The sequence below is a fragment of the Patagioenas fasciata genome, chromosome 1, assembly GCF_037038585.1.
Source record: "Patagioenas fasciata isolate bPatFas1 chromosome 1, bPatFas1.hap1, whole genome shotgun sequence".
NCBI classification, from domain to species: Eukaryota; Metazoa; Chordata; class Aves; order Columbiformes; family Columbidae; genus Patagioenas; species Patagioenas fasciata.
In genome coordinates this window covers 1,847,643-1,866,100 of record NC_092520.1, presented here as the reverse complement: position 1 = coordinate 1,866,100, position 18,458 = coordinate 1,847,643, and the positions used below count along the sequence as shown (strand labels likewise).

The window sequence follows — 18,458 nt, the reverse complement described above, 5'->3', positions numbered from 1 at the left end:
GTCCTCCTCTGCAAATAACTGGCTGAGGAGTCTCGCTGGCACTGACACAGCCATGGGAAGGAGGCAAGAGGCCATGCGTATCTGCTGGCAAGCCTGAGAGTGATGTGCTAAACTCAAACAGGCCACACCACCAGAAGATCTCAGCTTCTACTGCATCCAGCCTCACGCCTCTTCCCTGCTTTAATAAGGCAAGAAAAAAGGAACTTCACCCAGAGTTCCCCATGACTCATTGTTTTGGGTGCTCCAGGACGGAGGAAATGTGGCTTCACATCTACGATAAGCAAGTCAAACTCATCCTCTGCCTTCCCTGGGCGTCCTCTGACCATCACACTGCTGTGTAGAAGTGACCATCACCTCCTGCTGTTACCACCACAACCAACTTTTGGGCCTTCCCCAAAGAGTTTGATGGAGTCTGCTCGTCTGGTTGCCCGCACTGGACCTGGTGGAGCTCTTGGTTGAAGATATGGAGGAACCACCTCCCTGCATACTGGAACAGGTTGGCCAGAGAGGTGGTGGCTGAACCATCCCTGGAGACATCCCAGGCCAGGCTGGACGGGGCTCTGAGCAACCTGAGCTGGTGAAGATGTCCCTGTCATGGCAGGGGTGGCACTGGGGGAGCTTTAAGGTCCCTTCAAACCAAACTATTCTATCATTCTATTGTATGACCCCAGGCACCCACCAGCAAAACAACAGGAGCTGGGTGAACTTACATTAAGGCAGGAGGTATTGCAGGGGGGGGTGTCCAGAATCATTGCTTAGAAAATATGTTTTCAGTCAACAAATTAAAGCAAGGACAAGGTTTAAGCCAACTACATGCCACTCCTTGCCTAAATGGGGGCTAACACCCAAAGCTTTCCAGGTTGCTGTGTGCTAAGCGCCAAGAGTGAGCATTGATTCCCCCTTTTCTGCCCCTATTACATACACGCATTTATCATGGATACCATAAAAAAACATTTCCACAAAGACCAAGGCCCATGGCTACTTAAAGATCTGGGATTTGTTTCTCTTGACAGCTCGCTTTGGGCCCAGGGAGTTCCACTGACAGGAGTTGAATGCTGCAGAAGCTGAAAGTTAAACTTGCGTTACAACATCGCTGTCCCACCGCTCGCTTTTGGGTGCAGGTGTCTGCACATCCATCCGCTGTGGGGAGCACCCCATCCATTTCCAAACACGTTTTGTAAACAGAAATCCCATCAACGCCTTCTGCGGAAAGCTAAACTCCGCTTTACCAGGCCAGTAATTCAAGGGGGGATTATAGAAAGCAGGAGGTATTTACCTTGATACTGAGAAATGGGTTCCTGCAGAGCGTTTTCTGGGTCCGATCCGGGCAGCTGCTCTTCGCAGTGGTGTTTGTCATTCTGTCAGGTCTGCTTTATCCGCCTGCCAAAATAAATCGTTCAGCACAATACTAAGTTGCTCTGCCTGAATTTGCCTTGCTCAGCACAGCAAAATCCTCTCATGCTTTGCAAACACCCACGCAGAATCACAGAATCACGGAATCACAGCAGCAGCACGGTCGTCATGAGCAATTATTAATTATTCCTGGGCTTTTTTTCATTTTCTCTTAGCGCTTCGCTTCTGCAAAGCAACAAAGCAGCAAAGCAAAACGCTAACATGCTGGTCAACAGGGCACCGGAGAGGTTAAAAATTATCAGTCATTTCACTTCTAAACATCAAAGAAATGCTGGGCCAGGACCCTGGTATTCGTAAATCCCAGACATACCAGAGTATAACTGGGGCCAGCGCTGTTCGGCAAGCGCCAGGAGCAGAGGAAACGGCCTCAAGTTGCACCAGGGGAGGTTGAGGTTGGATGTGGGAACAATTTCTTCCCCAAAGGGCTGTGGGGCATTGGAACAGGCTGCCCAGGGCAGTGCTGGAGTCACCATCCCTGGAGGGTTGGACAGACGGACATGAGGTTCTCAGGGACATGGGGCAGTGCTGGGGGTGGGTTATGGTTGGACCTGATGATCTTGAGGGGCCAGCTTGGTCCTGCCTTTGGGACATGCCCAGGAACACGGACACAACATGATGCTCATTGTAAAGAGGATTTTGGTTTTCTCCCAGCAAGCTGCTGCTTGCAGCTCCATTCATCCAGACCAAAACCCTATGCTGGAAGAAAGATTCTTCACTTTCTGCAACCCACAGAGCAACCAGCACCTGTGACCCCCACAGCCTTCACTCGGGGGGTTCACAGAACCATAAAGTAGAATCACAGGATGGTTTGCGTTGGAGGGACCTTCCCAGCTCCCCCAGTGCCACCGCTGCCATGACAGGGACATCTTCACCAGCTCAGGTTGCTCAGAGCCCCGTCCAGCCTGGCCTGGGATGTCTCCAGGGATGGTTCAGCCACCACCTCTCTGCCCAACCTGGGCCAGGCTCTCACCACCCTCAGGGACAACAATTTCTTCCTCATGTCTGGCCTGAATCTCCCTCCTTTAGTTTAAAACCATCACCCCTTGTCCTATGGCAACAGGCCCTGCTCAAAAGTCTGTCCCCATCTTTCTCATCGGCCCCTCTGAAGTATGGAAAGGCCACAATAAGGTCTCCCTGGAGCCACCGCCTGGAGGTCAGGACTTTCAGGGGATCAAGATTTGAAATGAAGAGAGCTCCTTCACTGTAATCTGCCATGCACTCTTACAGGCTTCTCTTTCGCTTTTCTGCAAGAAAAAAGCCAGTACTGCAGGTCCTGGGGAACACAGCAAAGAGCAAAGTCCTGTGTCAGTGCAAGGGAATTAGGATTGAACAGACGGCGATGAGGTTCTCAGGATATGGGGCAGTGCCAGGGGTGGGAGAACGGTTGGACTCAATGATCCTGAGGGTCTCTTCCAACCAAAATGACTCTATGATTCTATGATAAGAAAGGACAATATTGTTTAAACCTTATCTGGGTGATTACTGTTTAACATCCTTATCAATGACCTGGGTGATGGGGCAGAGTGCACCCTCAGTTACGTGGCAGGAGACAAAAGACTGGGAGAAGCAACTGGCGCCAACGATGTTTGTGCTGCCATCCAGAGAGACCTGAAGGGGGTGGAGAACCTCATGAAGTTCAACCAGAAGTGCAAAGTCCTGTCCCTAGGGAGGAACAACCCCAGCACCAGCACAAACTGGGGCTGACCAGCTCTGCAGAGAAGGACCTGGGGTTGAACACGAACCACCAACACGCCCTCACGGCAAGGAAAGCCAGCTGGGCTTCTTCGGGAGGATCTCCAGAGGTTCCTTCCAACCTCAGACATTCTGTGAGCCTGTAATTATCATTTCAACACCAGTAGGAGGAAGGTGGACAATTTTTACTGTCCCAAGCTATGGGACTGTAATTGCTCTGATCAACCCCTTCATATCCTTGAATCACACAAGACATCTTGGCTTCTTTTTGTCTGGTATCAACCACACACCTACACTGACCATCTCAATTGGTAAACAGACCTCCAGACCTCCCCTAATCTCACCTTGAATTCCAGTCACAAGGTGCATCTCAAGGTCTTCACAGAGTGCCTGGGGCAGGCTCTGGTCTCCACTGTACTGGTGCAAGTCTCCATGAGCCTTATTCTCCTTCCCATGGCAGTGCAGCTCTTCAAACCCCAGAGCAGCTCCTCTGATTTGGTTAGGCACCATTGAGATCAACATCCAGCCTCTACATTATATATTGCCCTATGCCAAGCTGTCTTAGGTATGTTTGCAATGTGCATTACACAATGACACTGTAGTTGAAGGTCAGAAATACCCACAGCACTGAAGAGATGGGAAAAGGGGTTGAGAGGAAACACCCAGATGGGTGTTAGCTCAGTCCTGAATGGTGCTGGAGCCAAGGATGAGGCATCTGCCTAGACATGAAGATCCCACCAAGGCAAGTCCAAACTCACCATCTGTGGCTGAGGTCACATTTGCTGCTGTATCTGATAGAATCATAAAATCATAAAACAATTTGGGTTGGAAGAGACTCTCAAGAACATCAAGTCCAAGTGGTATGTAACTGGTTTTAGCTCCCCATCACACAGGGCTGATGGTTGCACCATGGCATGCAGAATTGTGCAACGGAAATAAAGCAGTTTTGGAGATGCTGGCTGGTTATATACAACCACTCCTCTGCCTAAATGAGGGTGGGTTGTGGAGACTGCTCTACAGGGTCAGAGGGAGGAAGCACGGGCAGCTCCTACCTGCAAGAAGCGGCCTCAGTAAGCCCTTCTCCATCCCTGCATACACTGGCTCTCTGATGGGTTAGACCCTCCTTTCATGGAACCATAGAGTCACAGAATCACAGGATGTCAGGAATTGGAAGGGCCCTGGAAAGCTCATCCAGTGCAATCCCCCCATGGAGCAGGAACACCCAGCTGAGGTTCCACAGGAAGGGGTCCAGGCGGGTTTGAATGTCTGCAGAGAAGGAGACTCCACAACCTCCCTGGGCAGCCTGGGCCAGGCTCTGACACCCTCACCAGGAACAAGTTTCTGCTCAAATTCAAGTGGAACCTCCTGTGTTCCAGTTTGCATCCATTACCCCTTGTCCTATCATTGGTTTTCACCGAGAAGAGCCTGGCTCCATCCTCCTGACATTCACCCTTAAAATATTTGTAAACATTAATAAGGTCACCCCTCAGCCTCCTCTTCTCCAAGACAACCATAGAAATATAGAATCACAGAATAGTTTGGGTTGGAAGGACCTTCCCAGCTCCCCCAGTACCTCCCCTGCCATGACAGGGACATCTTCACCAGCTCAGGTTGCTCAGAGCCCCGTCCAGCCTGGCCTGGGATGTCTCCAGGGATGGTTCAGCCACCACCTCTCTGCCCAACCTGGGCCAGGCTCTCACCACCCTCAGGGCAACAATTTCTTCCTCATGTCTGGCCTGAATCTCCCTCCTTTAGTTTCAAACCATGACCCTTTGTCCTATGACAACAGGTCCTGCTCAAAAGTCTGTCCCCACCTTTCTGATCAGCCCCTTTTAAGGCCGCACTAAGGTCTCCCTGGAGCTTCTCTTCCCCAGCTGAACACCCCAGCTCTCTCACCTGTCCTCCCAGCAGAGCTGTTCCAGCCTCGCATCATTCCTGGGGCTCCTCTGGCCCCTCTCCAGCAGCTCCATGTGTGTCCTGTGCTGAAGACCCAGAGCTGGACCAGCACTGCAGGGGGGTCTCACCAGAGCGGAGCAGAGGGGCAGAATCCCCTCCCTCCCCCTGCTGCTCACGCTGCTGGGGATGCAGCCCAGGACACGGGTGGATTTCTGGGCTGCAAGCGCACGTTGCCGGCTCATGGCCAATCTTTCACCCCCAGCACCCCCAAGTCCTTCTCCTGGGGGCTGCTCTAAATTTCTTTTTCCTGCCTCTCATCTTTACCCACGGTGTTTCTGTACCTCCCTTGGAAGAATCCTTCCACACTTGCTTTCTGGCTCCCAACCACCACCTAAGTTTAACCACGCGAAGAAATATAAATCCACGGATAGCCACCATCCCCATCCCTGCGCCATCGCCCTCCTTCCCTTCAGACCTGGTGTCCCTCCTCACTTTTCACCAGCCACGTCCGCGGGGTGAACAATGTGGGGGAGGACGATGTCTTTGTTGGGTTTTTAGTCCCCAGACTTCCCGCTCAGGAAGCTGCATTGTTCGGAGGCGTGTTAAACCCATTAGGCTTCAGCCTGTTGTTCAGTGCACTCTGATGGATGTTTCCATCTCAGCAGCATCTGCAGGCTCTACGGCAAATGGGGTGAAAGGCTTTACATTATTATTCTGTGTAATTCTATTTCCCCCGTGATGAGAGGCGAAGGAGCAAGTACCGTAGCCACAAACAAATTAACAAATGCACGGGCTGATGTAAATTATACCAAGAGGAGACTGTCTTAACTGTGGTATTTGTACAACCCTTAAGTGCAGCTTGCAGGGGAGGAAAATTCAAGCAGGGACCTGTATGTTCTGAGTTACAAGCTCCACAGCATCCTCTGCAAAAAACAATTGCTGCCCTCAGCCCCATTTCAAGAGACAAGATATTGCTCCAACGAAATACAGGATGGGATCAATAAAGTAAATTCGATCGTAAATTAAAGCATCCACGAAAAGCTCCTCTGAACCTCTGGAGGGTTAAGCAGTGCAGGAGAAAAAGCACCCGCCTGTCTCCGGACCACGGCGTCCAATATTGCCTGTCTCTGGGAGCAGAGCTGTGATTAATTATTTACAGTTAACGACTTTGCTGCTGGAGCCTTTTGAAAGCTTAGGAGAGGCACAGGGGGAAGAAAAAGGGGTTTGGGGTAGCAAGGGAGGAAAGAAAAAGGAGTCTGAGCCCAGATTTCAAGTCCTGGGTATGTTCATGGAGCTGGTATCCATTGCAGGCTTAACACTCTTCTTTCCCTGGGTAACAAATTAATGCTTTAATTTCCCTCTGACACCTGGTGTGAACTGTGGGGTTGTTATATGCAGGGACAGGAGTTGGACTCAGTGATCCTTGTGGGTCACTTCCAGCTCAGGACATTCTATGATTCTATGGTTCCATGTCTTTGCTTGGCCTCCTCAACAAAAAATACACTTAAACAGACGCACAACAACAAATCACATGGTCTCTAGGAGTATTTTGGTGCCCCTGCCCATCCTTTCTACATCCTCCTTTACATGTGTGCATCCTTCGACCCTTCAAGGTGTCCAGCAGGAAGATATCACACCTGGAATTAGTCCAACCTCCTTCCTTCGCAGTCATATTGATAGAAGAGAACGGTAGAAAGCACTGGTAGAAATGTTTTCACTAATCCCTGCCCAAGCATGGTCTAAAAGCCCCTCACCCTTTGCCGTGCACCGTAATCACCCCAAATTTCCCAGACCACCATGGAAATACTCATTTTTTTTCTTTCTCCAGGGCTATTCTTTGCATTAAGGATGATCCACATCATCTCTCAGCAGCTGGTGGCCAAGGATGCACGGGCATGTCTGACTCCATCCCACCACAGACACCTTTATCTCACCTTCAGTGAGGTTTCCTACTCCTGTTTCACTAATGGAAGATGGAAGGGGTGTGAACGGCTGAAAGACCCAAGGGGAAACACATTTGGCAGAGATCTGAAACGCTGCACGGTTTGCCAGCAGTCAAAAATGAGAATAACCCATGGCATGTGGATACTGTTGATCCACTGTGCTTCATTAGGAATAAAACAAAACAGAAAAGTGCTTCGATCCAGCACAAAGGACAATGACCAGACCAAATAAAAAGGCAGATAAGACCACATAGATTAGAATGCATGAAGATAGCAGCATGCTATTGACAGGCTGAGTTGGGCTGTTCAGCCTGGAAAAGAAAAGGCTCCAGGGAGACCTTATTGCAGCCTTTCTGTACTTAAAAGGGGCCCATAAGAAAGATGGGGACGGACTTTTGAGCAGGGCCTGTTGCCACAGGAAAAGGGGTGATGGTTTGAAACTAAAGGAGGGAGATTGAGGTCGGACATGAGGAAGAAATTGTTGCCCTGAGGGTGGTGAGAGCCTGGCCCAGGTTGCCCAGAGAGGTGGTGGCTGAACCATCCCTGGAGACATCCCAGGCCAGGCTGGACGGGGCTCTGAGCAACCTGAGCTGGTGAAGATGTCCCTGTCATGGCAGGGGTGGCACTGGGGAGCTGGAAGGTCCTTCAACCCAAAATGTTCTGTGATTTTGTGATTCCCCATCTGTGGCAGGAAGGAAAGGGTGCTGCAAAGAGCCCTGCTCTGCAGGCTGCACCCAGCTGTGCCCTCCAAGGAACTCTGTCCCAAACAATAAAGCAGGAGCTGAGATGCTGCTGCAGAACTTGTGCTGCCTAATGACTTCCACAGCACCCCTGCAGCCCAGCACCCGCCCCACGTCAAACCTCCTCAAAACCACAGTAGAAGGGTGTCAGACTAAGGTCACCCCACACACAGAGAGGGTTTAAAGCCAAAGAGTTCGTTTTTCAGGGTGGCGGAGCGGGGGAAGCTTTGTTGCCTATCACAGCTGCAGCTCCATGTGTGTCCTGTGCTGAGGACCCAGAGCTGGACCAGCACTGCAGGGGGGTCTCACCAGAGCGGAGCAGAGGGGCAGAATCCCCTCCCTCCCCCTGCTGCTCACGCTGCTGGGGATGCAGCCCAGGACACGGTGGAGTCTGGGTGAGTAAGTTCCTTCCCAGAAAAGCGTTTTGCGAAGCCTCTTTGCAAGCAACGATACCACGTCTGCAGCATCACAAGGGAGGATTTAACCCTGGATTCTTCAGATCAGGCTCTTGCAGATGCTGTGGATGCAGCAGCGCCAGCACCTCGTACAAACACAAGTCCAAAATGACCAGCCTACATATCTTAATTAGCTAGCCCAGAGCAAGTAGGCTGTGTCTGCACAGCATACCGTGATTATACAATGTGCTTAATGAGTGTTAGAGGCTGCTGTTTGTCAGCTGGGGAATGATGGAGTGAGCTGAGAGAAGGGAACGGAGCTGGTGAGGGGCTGGAGCACAAGTGTGATGGGAGCGGCTGAGGGACCTGGGGGGTTCAGCTGGAGAACAGGAGCTGAGGGGAGACCTTCTGATCTCTGAACTGCCTGAAAGGAGCTTGGAGCCAGGGGGGTCGGGCTCTGCTCCCCAGGAACAAGCGCCAGGAGCAGAGGAAACGGCCTCAAGTTGCACCAGGGGAGGTTGAGGTTGGATGTGGGGAACAATTTCTTCCCCAAAGGGCTGTGGGGCATTGGAACAGGCTGCCCAGGGCAGTGCTGGAGTCACCATCCCTGGAGGGTTGGACAGACGGACATGAGGTTCTCAGGACATGGAGCAGGGACAGGGGTGGGAAACAGTTGGACTCGATGTTCTTGAGGGTCTTTTCCAACAAAAATTATTCTATGATTCTGATTCTATCTTTAGAGGGCTGGGCTGGTTGAAGAACGTGGCTGGGGCCACAGGCTAATCCCTGCCTGCAGGAGTGAGGGCAGAGGTTGCTCTGAGCTCCTTTCGGACCCAAGGACAACCTGGCAACATCCCTCCTCCTTCCTGAGACCTTCCCAGCCAGCCTCAGAGACAGGGTTTCTGCATATTGGTCTACTGGTGATGGGACGTTTCTGCAAAGCTGGAGCTTAACTTCAGCCTTCTCTTCCTGGTGAGATACTAATCAGGACAATATGGTCACTGGAAGCCTGCTTGGTGAGCTGATGGCCTCTTGCTGACCGAAGGGGATGAGCTTGACCCACACGATGGGATGGGATGGGATGGGATGGGATGGGATGGGATGGGATGGGATGGGATGGGATGGGATGGGATGGGATGTCTAAGAAGCACAACAGTGGGGCAAGGAGCGACAGCAAAGGCACATTTCTCCCTGAACACCTCCCGATTAAGGTGCCTTAGCAGCTGGGGTCTCCTCCTCCGGGGATGGTCTTCACCATGGATGGCAACTAAAGACAACTCAGCCAGCATCTGCTCCCCATCTTCACATCTCGATTTGTCACAGCCCAGCCCCGATGACACAATTCTGCTCTGGGAAACCCTTCTGAGCATCTTCATCCCAACATGTGGCTGCTCGTCCTCCTTTCCCCTCCTTGACCGTGGGGAGTGAAGCCCCACAGCCAAGCAGATGCTGCAGCCAGACCTGAAATTTGTGCCCTGCTCTCTCATGCAGAGCTGCCCCCATCCCTCCGACACAGCTTTATTCATCCACACACATCATAGAGGGGAGAGGTGCGATCTCAGCCCAGTGAGATATTTACGATGCCAAACGCTGCTCCGTTGGAGCTCTCAGTGGTGCATTTCACCTTTTCTCCCCCAAACCACAGGAGCGTGAAATTCATTTGCTCAGGAGACACAGCCACCGACAGGATGGTGACAGCTGGGACGGAGGGTGACAGGCAGAGGTGGCAGGATCTGTGGACGTAAGCGGCGTCACTAACCCAAACACAAAGCCCTTTAAAGCCAGCGCTGCACCCTGATGAAGCAGAAAATCGTTTCCTTATACACCCGCGAGTAAACTCTCCAGCAAAATCACTTCTCCCACAAAACTCAGAGGAATTTCCGTGCTCAAGAATGGTGTTTAGGAGCCTAGAAGGTGCACGGGCGACCAGGTGTCACCAAGGGTGATATGTGGGAGATGATGTTCTCAGCACAGGGGCTCAGCGGAGCAGCTCACACAGCAGGACCCCAACCAGCACCTACCGAGCACCCACAGGTTTGACTCATAGACTTCAGGGAAGGTGATGGATGAACGGTCATTCAGAGAGCAAAGGTGCTTGATGCTACAGCTCCATCAGCTGATATTATTCCTTCAGCTACGGATGAAGGATTTGCCCTTAAAACCCCACTTTTTTTCACATTTCTAACCCAAGTCACAGCATCACTTGGGATGGTAGAACCTGGTACAACAAGCCCTGGGTGTTGTGGGTACAGGAAGCCGAGCTTGGATGCACCAGCAGGTCAGTCCCACACCGACTGATGCCATCAGGCTATGATAAAATATCGCCATTAATTACAGCCTTGCTCCCAGGAGTCAGTGACCTGCAAAGTGGCAAAGCGGGGGGCCAAAATCTGGGGAATAACCCCCTTATGTACAGAATTCAAACAGATAATCTCATAAAGCTTTGCAGCGCAGATTAAGATGCTCCACTTGTCCCCACGCTGTCCTTTCTTCGATCCCCGGGCAGCAGAATTACCCCAAAACCTCCCAGTTTCTCCGGGACTTGCACAATGGTCCTGGATACGATAACAGGGGACCAGGCTCGGTGACACCGTCCTATTCCCAAGGACATAAATCTGTCATGATGCCTTTATTAATAGCAGCACGGCTCCTGTTAGCTGAACAAGGAAAAACACACGCTGGGCTCAGCAGAGCTTGAGTAAATAACGGCGAATGTAACACAGCGAATTAAATCCCAGCAGGGGAGACAAAATGCCAGCAAATATCCCGTAATCTGTCTTCCTTCTGCTGAATTTCTAGATAATTTTCATCCACCGGCGGTAAAACTGGGATAGTGTCAGTGTGTGTATTTGTGAGCGGGCCTGTGTTAAATGGGAAGCTGGCTTGGAAAATGGGGATGCAAAGATGCTTTATAATACAAGAAAAGGAAAAATAAATCAGTGTATACAAATCATTCCCTGCCTGGAAAAGCATTGAGAAATAAAAAGGATGCATAGATGTGCCTAAATGCTGTTTCCAAGCGAAAATGAGATGAGCCCGGCTCGGTGGCTCTTTGTAATGAGAAATGTGTCAGGGATGACACATCCCAGAAACCCCACAAGAAGCAGAACACAAGGAAATCGGTTACTGAGAAGTTAAAAGACTAGGAAAAAAGAGAAATTGATGTTGAAACACATGAAATACAACCATGGGCGATGAGAAAGGGGCACGGGGTGCAGGGCAGGACCGGGTGCTCTCCAGGGGTCCCTGACCCGTTCTTACTTGGGGAGGGTGAAGCTTTCCTCCCAATTATTTTGATGGGGTCTCCCAGACCTCCCTTCTCAACCCAGTAGGTTCTGACAGATGCTGGAAGCATGAGACCTTCTTAGAGGGGTCCTCACCTGCTCCAAGATGTGGTGAGGGGGTCAGAGCTCACCTGGTGACGCCAAAATTGAGAGGGGAGCTCTCACATTGTCCCCCATGGAGATGAGGCACTGCAAAAGGTCAGTGAGGAGGAGTTGGAGCTGTGGGTGCTGTCACGGAGCTGTGGGGTTCACCTGGACTACATCTGCACAGGGGACATCTGGACCATCTCCTGGACTATGCTTGCAGTCAACAGAGGCCATCACTTCCATGGCCCAACCCATGGTCACCAGAAGAATCATAGAATCACAGAAGGGTTTGGGTGGGAAGGGACCTTCCCAGCGCCCCCAGTGCCACCCCTGCCATGAGCAGGGACATCTTCACCAGCTCAGGTTGCTCAGTGCCCCATCCAGCCTGGCCTGGGATGTCTCCAGGGATGGGGCATCCACAATTTCTCCGTGTAGCCTGTTCTGGTGTCTCACCACCCTCAGGATAAAAGGGAGAAGGTCTCCCCACTGCAAATAAATGGGTTGCTTTTGGGTGGTCATCACTGAGAGAGCATGAAGCTGCCCTGCAGCTCTGCAGATCAAGGCCACCAGAGCCCTAAGCCTGGCTTGGGGACTGTCCCTGGGTGTTGGGTGACCTTCATGGTGGTGACTGCCATCATCACGCATCCCTGGGAAGAAGACGGTGCCCATTGCATGGGTTGGGTCGACCTCGCCTGCAAGAGGACAAAGTGTCCCAAGAGCAAAAGTGACTCGGAGCACAGAGGGAAGAGGTTACAGGCAAGATGTTGAAGCTGAGATCCCCAATCTCAGCCAGTTACATAAGCAGCAAGGCTGGGAATTGCATAATGACATGAATAATTTGCACAGTTTCATTTTCAAAGGCTGCCCAGAGCTCTGGAGATGTCGGGGTCTGGTGTCCCCAAAGACCCCCCCGCTCTCCATCCTTCCCCTGTTCCTTCCAAAGCTCTCACGGGATCCATCCCGCTCCTTACAAAACCAAGTCTCATTAAACCTCGGTGCAAATCCTTCCCTTGTTTCTCCCCACGTGAACTCTGGTCTTGCTTGTGCTGGCAGTTTGTGCCACAGGTGAATTAAGCTCAGCTCAAGGGCATTCAAGGCATTTGCCAAGCAGGGATCTCACAGCTTTGCAAGTTTTACTCATCCGCTGTTAAAATTATTGTTGCAATACGTTGAATAAAACAGTTGGCCTTCTGCTCTGGACCCGGCCAGATGCTGAGCATGGAGGGAAGAACAGATGTGGTGTGCACAATGGAAAAGTCATGACTTGTATCCTCAGTGGGGATTCTCTATTTTAGCACCACCTCCCATGTGTTTGGCAGGGAAATACTCCCCGCTCCAAGCAGCAGCAGGAGGAAAAACAACACATTAAGTATGAAAAGCCCGTTTTTACAGAAGGACCTGCCTTCCCATAGAGACGGTGCTTGAGCCTATAGAGAAACATCTGCCAAAAGGAGACTGAAGGAAGGTGATCCCAAAGTGGAGTTTTTCTAATTTGGGGGGGTTTATACATCGTGAATGTCTCCCTGATGATTTTTCTCCTCTGTGCTTTAATGATGCTTGGACAGGAATGAAACTGAGAAAAGTATTGGCTTTTTGCTGAGTGTTTCTAAAGACTTTGCAGCAACGTTTGCAAGGTGCTGGAAGAAACGTACAAAAGCGAGAAAAAGGCAGCGGCCAGAGGGGCTCCAGCGCCTGATGGATGCAGACACACTCTGATGAGAAATCCTAACTAATTGAAGAGGAAGCTATTGCAAAATGAAGAGCAGGAGCCGCTGCAAACGCCTCGTGTCTCGCACAGCATCCTGACCGAAAGCCCCAACAGCTCCCTCCAGCACAGTCTTCCTGGAGAAATCTGGATGTTGCCTGCTATATATTATCTAAAACTTCTCAAAAAAACCCCGAAATTAGAGATTTCCACCTGCACACATGGTCTTCCCAGGACAAATAACCTGATCCTCCACGTCGATGCTGAGTATTGCATGAGGAGCACCTGCGTGCGTTTGCTTCCTACTCATTTATTTCCACGGGATATTCGAGGGTAACTCTTTTCTCCCTCTGGACTAAGCCAAAGATTAGCAACCATAGCATTCCCAAAATGTTTTGGGGATACTAGTAAGATTTGCTTCACTGGGAGGTGGGAAAGATGCCGGTCACCCACATGTAAGAGGGGCTGGTTGGAGAGCAGGTGCAATGAAATGCTGCTATGATGAACAGGGAACTGAGAGCAGAGATTAGGAGAAGTGAAAACAACCTCCTCACCCAGCAAAAGAGACGTGGAGAGGAGCTGGATATAAACACCCATGAGGAAACACTGAGGGGAGTGACATTGGTGACATTATGAGTCAATGCTGGGACAACGACAAGCGCAAGACACAGCCCAGCGAAGCCATTGTGATATTTCAGGTAGAAGGGGGAATTAATTCCCGCCACAACTAAAAGCCATTCTTCCATTATTTAGTATTAACGGACTGCAGAAAGTCGTCTTTATTATGGAGGGATGTTACTTCTTTTTGCTACCAGGTTTTCTTACACCCTTTGCAAGAAGCATCTCCTGCTCACCCCGAGAGCAGGTACAGGCTGGAACACCCCAATGGGTCAAGGAAGATCAGTGAAACAAGGAGATTGTCTGCTGGAAGTCCCCAGACCTGCAGCTGGAGCCACATCTGGTCCCAATTGAGCCGCCCATCTGTCACCCAGCACCGGTCGATGGCAAGTCCTCTCCTGCAACCCTGGCACAAATCCTGTCCTGGGGTTTCTCCAGCCAGCCACCCACTATCACTCTCTCCTATAGTACCCATATACCTATATTTCAGAGCCTTGCAGTGTTTGTATCAAGTTTCAAGCCAGAAATTCCCCACCTCGCCGGCTGCTTTGCAGCACCTCGCGCCGCTGACTCCATTTGTTTTGAAAATTAATGTTTTCAAAGCCCACAGGGGCAGGTGCTGAGATGGGTAATGAGGCTCCCAAGACATCCCTCAAGTCCACATTTAGCCAGGTAACAGCTCAAAACACCAAATATTGGATCCATGGGGTGGCTCAAGCGCATGCAGAAGGTTCAGGATAAAGCTGGGATGTGCTGATGAACCAGTACCAGTACCCCCAGGGGAGCACTGGGACCAAACTGGGAGCCAGGAACCACAAAGAACACATGTGGGGCCACCAAGATGCTGAAGAGAGTGGAGCATCTCCCGTGTGAGGAAAGGCTGAGGGAGCTGGGGCTCTGGAGCTGGAGAAGAGGAGACTGAGGGGTGACTCATTCATGGGGATCAATATGGAAAGGGGCAGTGTCAGGAGGATGGAGCCAGGCTCTTCTCGGTGACAACCAGTGACAGGACAAGGGGCAATGTGTTCAAACTGGAACACAGGAGGTGAGAAGAAACTTGTTCCTGGTGAGGGTGTCAGAGCCTGGCCCAGGCTGCCCAGGGAGGTTGTGGAGTCTCCTTCTCTGCAGACATTCAAACCCGCCTGGACCCCTTCCTGTGGAACCTCAGCTGGGTGTTCCTGCTCCATGGGGGGATTGCACTGGATGAGCTTTCCAGGGCCCTTCAACCCCTCACATTCTGGGATTCTGTGATGTTGGGATCTATTTCTGACCAGACCAAGGTCCCCAGAGACCCCTGGGCTGCTGCGGAGGAGGCAGCAAACCAAGGAGCTCAGCAAAGCTGAGTTAGGAACGCTCGTGTGAGCCAGGATTAAGCATTTCAAAGCCTGGAAATCCCACCCACACCCAGCAGCACGGCTGGCGAAGGCAAGAAAACTGAAAGAGTAGGAGGGGAAAATGAATATAAATTAGAGCGCATTGCAAAATAACCAAATATTAAATAACAGCCAGAAGTGCTGGGAGTCAGGAGGGCTCTCACCACCAGCTTGATGCCAGTGGTTCCCCAAAAGCCCTTCAGAAGCTTTATGAGGGAAATGGATGAAGCACAGCACAGGTTTATATGTGTCTGTCCAAACAAGATGGGGGCAAAACCTTGCTCAGACTACACATTTTCCAACAGCTGCTGCCTCTTAGCGGATGGTAGAGCAGATGGATGCCACGATGGACACCCCAGCAGCGATGCAACGCTCCTTTCTAACACTTTTCACCTTCCTGGCACCTTCTGCATGAGCACAAGACACCGTAGATCGGTGTAGGGCAGGCGGTGAAAGGAAAACAAAATGCAGTCATGAGATTTCTGCACACAACTAATAAAAGGCCCTTTGTGGGGGAATCGATACGGCTTGGACCACCAGTGAGGAATCAGATACTGATGGGAGGTTGGATAAAGGATGCTGGAGCTGGACCAGCAACCGCGGGTGAGCTGCGCTGTCCCAAACAGATGCTATGTAAGGTTATAATATACAGCTAGTAGGGTGAAATATAGACCGGATTATTGATAAACTCCTGAAGCAGCTCAACTCTGACCTTTTTTTATGTCTGGGTATCCTTGGTGCTGCTCATAACAAGCCCTAGCTATCTCTTTTTTTTTTTGACCTATTTGCCCTTGTTCTTTGATTTACCACAACATCCTTGACTGGGATTTTCCTTCTTGTCGTGGATCTGGAGCACTAAGAACAACAGTGAAGAGCTGGGAGCCTTGTCCGGTTGGACACAAAGCAGCAGGACCTGATAGCATCATGTTCTAGAGATCCCACCTGTTTCCCAGCGCATTGCAGGGGTTCCAGCTGGAGAAAGTCCATGGCACGGCTGTCAACCCATGGACACTGCGGAAGGTGCCTCAGACACGTATCCAGGTGTACAGGAGTGAGGGAGGGATCATGAGGTCATAGAATCTTAGAACCATTTGGATTCCAGGAGACCCTCAAGAACACCGAGTCCAACCGTTCCCCACCCCTGGCACTACCCCATGTCCTGAGAACCTCATGTCCGTCTGTCCAACCCTCCAGGGATGGTGACTCCAGCACTGCCCTGGGCAGCCTGTTCCAATGCCCCACAGCCCTTTGGGGAAGAAATTGTTCCCAGATCCAACCTCAACCTCCCCTGGCGCAACTTGAGGCCGTTTCCTCTGCTCCTGGCGCTTGTTCCTGGGGAGCAGAGCCCGACCCCCCTGGCTCCAAGCTCCTTTCAGGCAGTTCAGAGATCAGAAGGTCTCCCCTCAGCTCCTGTTCTCCAGCTGAACCCCCCAGGTCCCTCAGCCGGTCCCATCACACTTGTGCTCCTTCTGACTCAGCAATCACTCAAAAACCCCAGAAATATAAGAGTTCCAGGTTGCACCCACACCCCCATGTTGCAGAGAGCCTTGGGTATAACATACCTCTTGAGCAACAACCTCCCCAGTAACCCAGCATAGCCAAGGCATGATCAGCTGGGCTTTGCAACGCACAACACCTTCTTCCAGCATTTAATTTCACCTCTTAAGTGTTAAAACTCAGGGTTTTCAGGGAGGACAGACTAGTTCTACAGATGACTCCCACCTCTGAGACTTTAAGCATCAGCTGCTCTAAGGGGAACATCAGCTCCACCCACCCATGACCCAGGAGAAACCAATAAACCTGCTTCACCTGAGGTCCAGCTAAGGAAAACTCATCAGAACACAGGCAGGAGCAGGGGAGGCAGCAGCTCAGCCCAGAGCTTGTCCCCAGGCTAAGCCCAAGCAGAAAATGCACATAACAAATAAAAGGATGCAACCCATCACCCTGGTCACTGGGCTGCATCTTCACAGAGCAGCACAAAGCCTTTTCCCTACCATCATTAACCCTTTCCCACTCCCTGACACGGATTTTCTCTGAGCCAGGAGGTCCCACCAGCTTTTTCTGACCAACGTGGTGACCCTGACTTGAACTGGTTCAACTCCCAAACCATGCGCTGTTGGAGAACCTTGAGTTCTCCATGTGACACCAACCCTCTGCCAGCCCAGGGATGGGTCAGGTCCACACCTGCCTGGCATCCTCCCCAAAAACTCGTCAAGACCTCAGGTGAGAGGAGACGTGGTCAAAAAAGGAGAAAAAGTGTAAGAGAAACCAACCGTGGCCACCCCAGAGGTTGGAAAACTCCCTGTAAAGGGAGAAAAAGAGTGGAACTACATTAGTGGGAGAAAAAAATACTCCGATAAATAAGCACAAGCAGAGGGCAAGCGACAAAATACACGTGCAGAAAGCTGAGCGCAGAACATTCCTAACTTCTCTTCTTTTCCCCTTTATCTTTTAAGCTGCTGGAAAAACGCAGCTCCCGAGACAAACAAGTTCAAAGACTCGTGCAAAACAACACAGGGAAAAGCGGCGTGAGAAAGTCCACATCTACCGAACCCTCAACCCGTCCTGCAGCCCGAGGCGGATCCGGAGCAGAGCCGCCCTGGGCATCTCCTCGCAGCGGTGGTGCTGCCATACTCACGATTTCAGGACTCTCCGGACACCAATCCCACCGCGTTGGGAGCAAAATAGAAAGTTTTCCTCGGAGGGCGGTTGCTGGGGCCATTCACCACTTTTACTTCCCAGCGGGGAGGTGGGGATGGGTGTGGGGAGGTGGGGCTTAGACTGCAATTTCAAAAAGCCAGACTACATTTGAACCAAAACTTTTGCAATCTCTTTCAATAGTTTGTTGGTTTGGTTTGTTGTTTCTTTTTTTTTTTTTTATTATTTAAACTTCGTTTTCCTGAAGCTGCAATCCAAAAATTGACAGAGCCACCCGTGCGGTTTGCTGAAACGGGGCTTTGCAAACTGCTCGCACAGTCCCAGTCCAAACTGATCTCTGCTTTCGCTCCATCTCTTGCCTCCCATCCCCTCTCTCCTGCGCACAAAGGTCCCATCCCACCCCGCATCCTTACCTTTTCTTATTCCAATTGCTTCATCTGCATTTATTTCATTAACTTTCGAAGCTGCCCTGTTAGCCTGGGATTTGTGGCCAGGCGCGTTTGTTTATATAACCCTGGGTTATTTATTTTTCAATAACTCTCCCTATTCTGTAGTTTTTTTCATTGGTCACTGAGGCATCTCCAGATAAGAGCAGGAGGAGTTAACAAACAGGCAGCCTCACTGAAAGCTGTCAAAGGGAAGCTGGGATTTCTC

General features: G+C 51.0%; 2 protein-coding genes across 4 annotated transcripts in view; one reads left to right on the top strand and one right to left on the bottom strand.

The window, feature by feature from the left end:
* SLCO2B1 (solute carrier organic anion transporter family member 2B1) overlaps window positions 1–18,310 on the bottom strand; it is a 64,792-nt gene extending 46,482 nt beyond the window's left edge. The window contains exons 1-2 of one of the 3 annotated variants that reach the window (XM_065834381.2): window positions 18,218–18,310; window positions 1,277–1,380 (exon numbers count right to left, since the gene is read on the bottom strand). In XM_065834381.2, coding sequence (XP_065690453.2) covers window positions 1,277–1,357 — 81 coding nt within the window. In that variant the 5' untranslated portion in view covers window positions 1,358–1,380; window positions 18,218–18,310. Of the gene's footprint in view, window positions 1–1,276; window positions 1,381–16,708; window positions 16,732–17,784; window positions 17,918–18,217 lie in introns of those variants that run through there. The other 2 variants (XM_065834371.2, XM_071812122.1) reach the window with 2 other exon arrangements.
* OR2AT4 (olfactory receptor family 2 subfamily AT member 4) overlaps window positions 15,723–18,458 on the top strand; it is a 30,276-nt gene continuing 27,540 nt past the window's right edge. Inside the window, 3 exon segments of the mRNA XM_071803624.1 lie at window positions 15,723–15,749; window positions 16,110–16,197; window positions 17,603–17,768. Coding sequence (XP_071659725.1) covers window positions 15,723–15,749; window positions 16,110–16,197; window positions 17,603–17,768 — 281 coding nt within the window.